This window comes from Chelonia mydas, chromosome 7 (genome assembly GCF_015237465.2).
Source record: "Chelonia mydas isolate rCheMyd1 chromosome 7, rCheMyd1.pri.v2, whole genome shotgun sequence".
NCBI classification, from domain to species: domain Eukaryota; kingdom Metazoa; phylum Chordata; order Testudines; family Cheloniidae; genus Chelonia; species Chelonia mydas.
In genome coordinates this window covers 119,386,820-119,395,603 of record NC_057853.1, presented here as the reverse complement: position 1 = coordinate 119,395,603, position 8,784 = coordinate 119,386,820, and the positions used below count along the sequence as shown (strand labels likewise).

The window sequence follows — 8,784 nt, the reverse complement described above, 5'->3', positions numbered from 1 at the left end:
ATAATAACCCTGCTGTCCTGGCCCGAGGGGAGCAGGTTCTAATGTTCAAGGCTGTGTGAGTTGATCTGTAGCCGAGCGGCCACCTGGCCAGGGAAGGGCGTGACAGCAGCACACCCTTCTGCCTGGCCTGGCAAAGAGCAGTCCGGGCCTTGGCCAGGAAGTGTGGCTGGGCTGTTCGCAATGCCCCCCCCGGGCTAATGGGAGATGAAAGTTGTGACCACCCCGTGGAGCAGTAGCTTCCATCCTCGATTCACAGCAGGTTGTGGCTGTACAATGACCTTGCTGTTGCTGGGAGGAGAGGAGCAGCAGGCAGGCACGTGTGCTGGAGATCAGTGTGAATACGAAAAGGCTGAACTCCTGAGATTGACCCTCTGCTTGCTCTGAACATTTCAAGACCAGCACTGAGCCCAATGGCCAATTGAACGGTGCCTTCCCTCCTGTTGGCGAAATTGCTCACCCATTCCCTGCTGGCTTGGTTACTCTGGTCTCCCCGGCTGGCCTGCCCCTTCCAGTCTATCCTAGTCGCTGTGTCCCTAATCAACTGCCTCCCATCCCTTTGTATGACCAGCTCCACTTGGCTCCCCATTGTCCTAGGCAGTGAGCCCAAGTGTCCTGGCCTGTTATGAAGGCCTTCAGGCCATTTGGCCTCTATATCTCCGCCCTGGTCTCCTTTTCCTCCTTTCCCCTCCCCCTTCACCCCTGCTACCCTGATACCATCTGTAGTCTTTGCCCCGTGCTTGAGGCACCCTCCCAAAACCCATTCACCCCAAACATCTCCCTCAATGTCTCCCCTAGGAGAGGCCAGCGAACAATTGTTAAAAGCCCTAATTGAGTGTCTTATTGATTAACCACATGGTCTGCTCAAGGTTCCCATTATCTCATCCCTCTCTCCCCCTCCCTCCATCCCTTTTTTTTATTATGAGCCTCGCTTTCAGGTCTGAATTTAGGCCCTGATCCTGCAGCTGGTTCTGGATCCTGGGGCTCAGGCGGGGCCCCCTTGCCTTCAGCGCACCTGCATGGATCTGACTGCAGGATAAGGGTTTCAGATCGTAAGCTCTTGGGGGCTGGGACCATGTCTCATTGCTGGGCAGGGCCTTAGCCCCCCCCCTTGGGCACTCGGAAATAACAAACAGGTCACAGCCGGTCAGCCAGATGATGGCTTTGAGTCTGGGGAGGAGGTTCCTGGTTGCCGGTCTGCTGTTAGTACATAATGGAGATAATTTGGCATCTCAGATATTTCTAATCCCCAGTGAAATAAGGGCCAGTTTCCCCGGGGAGGGAAGAGGCCCAAGAAGAGGAGAATTGCTTCTCTTTCCTCTCCCTGCCGGCAGTTTTTTTGTGTGCAAGTTGCACAAGAGCAATTTCACCTGAAGTCTGGAATTGTGCTGAGCCCGTGGCAAACGCACCCCGCCTCGGCTCGGCGGTGTGCGCACCAGCCGTGCCTGCTTGGAGCCAAGGAGCCTCGTGCCTTGTTGTTAACAAGACGATTCTTGTAATACAACGTGCCACTGCTATTCAAAGCAAACAGGCCCAGCCTAAGTCGCCATTGAGGTCATTAGCTTCTTGAAGGGACTCCTCCCTGCTACGGGAACTCTGTGTGCTTCCGTTTTGTTGTTGACATGACTGCAGGGGCTGGATGGACTTAACATTCAAACACTGTTGGTGTCTAAGGCTGATAAATCCCCTTTGATAGAGATGGGGACAACAATTTACTAGTTCGATTCCCATGCTGCAGCCATGACGCGCTTAGGGGGACCACCACCACCTGGGACCCCCAATCGATTCAAGCTTCATGGCGTGGTGAGAACCCAGCTCTCCCTCTCTCTCTCTAGGTATAGCCTTCTGACCCTGAATTGTGTGATCAGTTATAGTTTTCTAAATCTGACTTTTATAATCAAGTTTAAGTTAGATTTAATATTAGAACTGTTTTGTTTTGCTGTTTGGCTCCTGTATGGTTATTACCTGGCAATAAATAACTTTCATGATTAAGCTGGTTGCTTCCCTCTCTCTCTCTCTCTCTCTCCCTCCCTCCCACCCTCCTCCCCCACCCCGAGGGTGTTTTTTGGTTTCCTCATTCGCTCTGCAGCAATGCTCCTTGTACCTAAGCTAAAAGATCGCTGCAGCGCCCAAAAATCCTGTGGGGTTTGCTCATCGAGTGAGTTACTACCAGAACAATTGTATCATGAAAGTGGGGATAGACACAGGCTGAACCTGGGACATATGAGGGTGGCAGCTTGGAAGTGCTGCTTGACCCAGCTTACTGAGTCCGGGGATATATAAGGAGTCAGCTTGGGAGTGCTGAGTAACCTGCTCCTCTCAGACGCCCTCTGTTAATGTGTGTGTTCTTGTCTGAGGCTGGGGCTGGAAGAACCCAGCCCTGGGGAACCTAGGTCCTGCAGGATAGCTCCATTGGGAGGGAACTTGCAGCAGGGAGAAGTAGAGCTCTGTATGAGAACACAAGTGACATCAGCAGTACATCAATAGAAATACAGCCCCCTGCCCCGCGAAGAGTAACCCTAATAAATGACCATACCCCATATTAATGGGCAAAGCTGGTAACATCATAAAGAAGCCAGCTTTAGGTTGCCCGGCCTTTAGCCATGTCTCCAGGTGGATTGCCTGTCCAGTAGCTTCAGTGGTATGTCTTTGTGAAGGAGGACCACACAAACAAGGCTGATGCACAAGGCTCTGCTGGTGGAGTTGGCCACAGAACTAAGAGCTTGCAAGAGAAAGTGAGCTTAGTAGCAGCAAGAGGTGCAGCAGCTGGCAATGAGAGTGCAGCCATCTTCTCCAAGTAGTTGCCTCAGACAAGTGACCAGCACCATGGATGGACTTCATATTGGACCAGTTATCAGGGCACCATGAATGATACCCCCAAATATCTTCCTTGAGAAGTCTGAGGATTCCCTTTCAACCTCCTCTAAATCACAGGCAGGCACCACTGTTCAGAAAAAGGTGGGTCTCTCAGGGATCTCATACTCAGGGTGCAGAAAGTCAATCAGATGCCCAGAGTCTGAGTCCTCCACCTCAGACTTTCATTCTTTTCTCAGAAAGAAGTGAAAAGCAGGCCCAAGGCAGAGGGGCTGGAAAGCAAACTGGAATAGAGAAGGCAAAAGACACAGAGGCAGGCACCAGCCGATGCTGCCACCATCATTTTCACTCCTCCAGGAATGTTGCTTCAGCACATACCCTGTCACGATGAGTACTGGCATACTGTACAGGCACTCTGTACCCGACTCAAGAGGAACACATGCTGTTTGTTTTGCTGGGGGAGGGGGTTAGCGATAAGCTGAGCAAACACTGCTGCCTTGGGAGGGACAGAGGGTTTATTTATTTATTTATTTATTTATTTGCAAAGCAAGGATATGTTTTTACTGAGCAATTGTGAGCACAAGTCCTGAGCGAACTGATGGCCAAAAACGTGAAACATGACAGCGTTGTATCTTGAAAAGAAAAAATCAAATCAAATGGGAATTACATGCAAAAAATTCCCCCCACATTAGTGCAGAGACAGATAGGATTTTCTGCACATCAAAAAGCCAGGACCTTCCCTAAGCTAAGCTCTGTCAAGCGACATTTTCTATTCCTCTTTCCTTTAGCGTTGCCACGGCATTATTGGTTATTTAATATTGGGCACTGAAAATGCAGCATGTGCAATATGGCAGAGCTGACACGGCAGGAGCAACCTTACACCTTAACAGTGGGAATGTGTCCACTCACTTGTCATGCTGATCCCCTTCAATTTGGGGTCCTAGGCCCACCCCACATGGAGCCTCCTACGGCCCATGCACTGTGAGGCTTCCCGACCTGTTCCCTCACCATGGCCCTCCCGTGTCCTTCTCTGGGGTGGTAGCAGCAGGGGCACCTGCACTGGAGCCATCAGCTATTCTGGGTCTGTCTTGACTGTCATAGATGAGGCCAGAGACCGGACCTGACCTGTCAGGTTGTCGAGTTCACTTCCCGAGGCAGTGGATGATGGTACCAATCATACTGGGTGGGGAGAAGGATGAAGTTGTTTCATACAGGGGATACGGTTGGGGCATAATGGGGACATGGTAGCAGAGGAGGGAGGGTCAGGGTGTGACAGGGACATAAGAACATAAGAATGGCCATACTGGGTCAGACCAAAGGTCCATTTAGCCCAGTATCCTGTCTACCGACAGTGGCCAATGCCAGGTGCTCCAGAGGGAGTGAACCTAACAGGTAATGATCTAGTGATCTCTCTCCTGCCATCCATCTCCACCCTCTGACAAACAGAGGCTAGGGACACCATTCCTTACCCGTCCTGGCTAATAGCCATTAATGGACTTAGCCTCCATGAATTTACCCAGTTCTCTTTTAAACCCTGTTATAGTCCTAGCCTTCACAACCTCTTCAGGCAAGGAGTTCCACACATTGACTGTGCGCTGAGCGAAGAAGAACTTCCTTTTATTTGTTTTAAACCTGCTACCCATTAATTTCGTTTGGTGGCCCCTAGTTTCTATGTTATGGGAACAAGTAAATAACTTTTCCTTTTTCAGAGTAACAGCCGTGTTAGTCTGTATTCGTAAAAAGAAAAGGAGTACTTGTGGCACCTTAGAGACTAACCAGTTTATTTGAGCATGAGCTTTCGTGAGCTACAGCTCACTTCATCGGATGCATAGCATATCGTGGAAACTGCAGAAGACTTTTCCTTATTCATTTTCTCCACACCACTCATGACTGTATAGTCCTCTATCATATCCCCCCTTAGTCTCCTCTTTTCCAAACTGAAAAGTCCTAGCCTCTTTAATCTCTCCTCATATGGGACCCATTCCAAACCCCTAATCATTTTAGTTGCCCTTTTCTGAACCTTTTCTAATGCCAGTATATCTTTTTTGAGATGAGGGGACCACATCTGTATGCAGTATTCAAGATGTAGGCGTACCATGGATTTATATAAAGGCAATAAGATATTCTCCGTCTTATTTTCTATCCCTTTTTTAATGATTCCTAACATCCCGTTTGCTTTTTTGACGGCCACTGCACACTGCATGGATGTCTTCAGAGAACTATCCACAATGACTCCAAGATCTCTTTCTTCATTAGTTGTAGCTAATTTAGCCCCCGTTATTTTGTATGTATAGTTGGGGTTATTTTTTCCAATGTGCATTACTTTACATTTATCCACGTTAAATTTCATTTGCCATTTTGTTGCCCAATCACTGAGTTTTGTGAGATCTTTTTGAAGTTCTTCACAGTCTGCTTTGGTCTTAACTATCCTGAGCAGTTTAGTAACATCTGCAAACTTTGCCACCTCACTGTTTAGCCCTTTCTCCAGATCATTTATGAATAAGGTGAATAGGATTGGTCCTAGGACTGACCCTTGGGGAACACCACTAGTTACCCCTCTCCATTCTGAAAATTTACCATTTATTCCTACCCTTTGTTCCCTGTCTTTTAACCAGTTCTCAATCCATGACATGATCAGGCGAGGGAGGGTCTGGGAGTGACAGGAACATGGTCAGGAGGGAGAGTTGGGGCATGACAGGGATGTGGTCAGGGGCTCAGGCTGTGATGGGGACGTGGTTGGGGGAGGGTCAGGGTGTAACAGTTAAGGGTGATGGGGACAAGGCGGGGAGGGTGGGAAGGGAGAGCTGTGACAGGGACACAGGCGGGGAGCTGGGGGTGATGAGGACACAATCGGGGGGGGGGAAGGAGGGGTGACAGGGTCAGGGTGACGGGGACACAGTTGGGGACAAAAGGATAAGGAGTACTTGTGGTACCTTAGAGACTAACCAATTTATTTGAGCATAAGCTTTCGTGAGCTACAGCTCACTTCATCGGATGGATACTGTGGAAAATACAGAAGATGTTCTTACACATACAAACCATGAAAAAATGGGTGTTTACCACTACAAAAGGTTTTCTCTCCCCGCACCCCACTCTCCTGCTGGTAATAGCTTATCTAAAGTGATCTCTCTCTTTACAAAGTTGGGGACAAGTTGGGGGAGGAAGGGAAGGGCCGGGACGCGGTGGGCACAGGCCAGACGGCAGGGCCCTGGGCCACCATCCACCTCCCACCGCCGGCCCTTTAAATGTCAGGCGCCGACTCTCCCTTTCCGCAGCAGCCCCTTCCATATGCTTCCGCCACACTCAAGATGGCGGCCAAAACGGAAAACAGGGTTCTTCCCGGGCCGCACTCAAGATGGCGGCGCACGGGATTAGCTCAACCCCTGGGGTGCCACGAGCGGATGACATGAGCCAATGACAGGCAGAGCGGGGCGTGGGGCGGCCCAATGGGAACGCCAGGTGGGCGGGGCGGCAGCCGGGGCGCCCCTCTGCTCCCGTCCCGGGCCGGGCGCGGTAGGGTTAGGTAGGCGGGGGGTGGGGGGGGGATGGAGAGGAGGCTCCTCGGCGCCATGGCCCTGCTGCTCTTCCAGGTCCTGCCCGAGGGGCTGCCGGCCAGCGTGGAGCCCGCCCAGGTAGGGGCTGAGGGGGCAGCGATAGGCCTGCGGGGGGCGACCGGCTCGGGGGGCCCGGTGTCCGAGGAGGGGAGCTGCCCTCGGGGGACCCCTCAGGGGCGCTGCAGTGTGTGCTCGGGATGCGGCTCCCTGGGTTGAGGGGAGGGAAGGGGGGGGGGTTACTTTGGGGCCTGGCCCAGCAGGCTCCACCCCCCCCCCCCATGCCTGTGTACCCCCCTCATACCTGGGAAAGGGGCCTAAGCGGGTTCCTGCTTTCACCTTCGTCTGTGTGCTGTTGATTTTCTTAATACGCTGCCCTGCCCGCAGTTAAGATTTCTCCCCTTATTCTGAGCTCCCCAGGAGGAGGGTCTGAGCCCTCCCTACTTCCCTTCCCATGTTTTGTTGAATCTTTTTGCCTGTATGTTGTCATGTTCTCTTCCATTGCCCCACGTCAGCCCTGCCGTTCCTACCATGTGGTGTATGAAGGACCCCGGGTAAAAAAAGCCAACCAGCCAACCCCCCAACCCTGGAAATAAATTCAACAGATTATTAGGGTTGAATCCAGGAGAGGTAATTATGATCCTGTATTCTGACCTCCCGTGTAACCCAGATCATGGACTCTCACCCAGAGATGCGCCCATCTCAAAACATATTGTTCGGGACACTCAGTGTTGACCCACTGATGGGAGAATTGACCACAAAATTTATGATCTCCTCCTGATTGTGTATATTTACCAAGGTGATTGAAAATCTTGTTTTGCTGAGTGGCAGGAAGGCTGCTGTTTTGGAGTGCTGAATGTCTAGAATCTTTTAAATATTTTCAGATGTAGCCTATCTGTGACTATGGAAATTGTAGATCTGTTAAATCTTATGTCCTTTCCTGTGCGGATTAGTGCAAGATTGTACCCTACTGTGTATTCTCGACTGTGTCTTCGGTCTGGTTTTTACTGATCCAAGTGATGGTGCTTCTACCACTTCCTTTGGGAGCTAATGTAAATAAAATTTTCAACTTTGTGCAAATGGCATATCTTAGCGGTGGGCCATTCAGAGGGAGGAATTATTTCTAGAAAACTGTGGACCTCTGTGTTCCCTTATATACAAAGATGCAGTAGTTGCTGTAAAGTGAGTAAAAGATACTTGTTAGTCACTGGTTTCAGAGTAGCAGCCGTGTTAGTCTGTATTCGCAAAAAGAAAAGGAGTACATGCATCCGATGAAGTGAGCTGTAGCTCACAAAAGCTTATGCTCAAATAAATTGGTTAGTCTCTAAGGTGCCACAAGTCCTCCTTTTCTTTTTGCGAATACAGACTAACACGGCTGTTACTCTGAAAGTTGCCACTAGTACTCCTTTTCTTTTTGTTAGTCACTGCCTCTCAGTGTGTCTCAAACAAGAAGGAATTGGTGAGGGAAGACATGGCAACAGTAATAAAAGCAAGTTTGTTCCTAGACTACTTGCGTATGCAATTTGTACGTCTAATCTTTCAAATCAGTACAACAGCAAAATAGACCTTGGTGGATATGAGAAGTGGGGCTAGGGGGAGGAAGACAGCGGGAGAGTGGATGGGCTGCTTTAAAAAGTTTATGTATTTCATGAGTGAAGGTACACTGTTCTTGGTAATGTGTATTTCCTGTGGTGACCAGATAGTGGCAAGAAGATATTTTATAAGTTTCCTTTGTAAAATTTTTGTTTATATATATATATATATATATATATATATGCTTACATTGCTTATTTTAGATATTAGGTTACCTCTGCATCTCAAACACCTAGTGTTATTGCACCACCTACTACGAATTGTAATCAGAAATGTGAAATATTGAAAATAAGCTTATAACAAAATTTTATTCATGTACACCTGCATCCATGCCACCTTATATTTGTCATTCCTTCAGATCTTATAAGTAACATTGTGTAAAGCTAGGATGGGGCGGTACTGGCACTGGGAGGCTAAAGAATGGTGAGGTATTATTGCAGGGAATGTGTTGTGTAATTCAGTAGGTTGAGCTCTTATTGTTGAGCTGCACTGAGCAAAAGTTCCCAAGAGCATGCTCTGTTGCAGATGATTCTGCTTTTCAGATTAAAAATAGTCCATGCTGCTTATAGTCTTTACCAAAAAATTTCGTATAGTTACTCTTATTTTATTGCTCTATACGATCTGGACTTCAGTTTGCTTAACCACTCTCTGCCTCCTTGACCTTTCCTTGCAATTCGGCTGTATCCAGTAAACTGGAATTAATCTTGAGAGTATGTATTAGTAAATTAAGGGTTAAAATATTGCAGTTATCCAAAAAACAACCACTACAAATCAAGAAATTCAGAGTTAAGGTTAAACTGAAAAGGAAATCAAACAGTTAAGATGGTTT

General features: G+C 48.7%; 1 protein-coding gene across 2 annotated transcripts in view; it reads left to right on the top strand.

The window, feature by feature from the left end:
• The first annotated feature begins 6,162 nt into the window (after window positions 1–6,162).
• Window positions 6,163–8,784, top strand: part of WBP1L (WW domain binding protein 1 like) — an 81,428-nt gene continuing 78,806 nt past the window's right edge. Inside the window, exon 1 of one of the 2 annotated variants that reach the window (XM_037905867.2) lies at window positions 6,163–6,270. In XM_037905867.2, coding sequence (XP_037761795.1) covers window positions 6,226–6,270 — 45 coding nt within the window. In that variant the 5' untranslated portion in view covers window positions 6,163–6,225. Of the gene's footprint in view, window positions 6,444–8,784 lie in introns of both variants that reach the window. The other variant, XM_037905866.2, reaches the window with a different exon arrangement.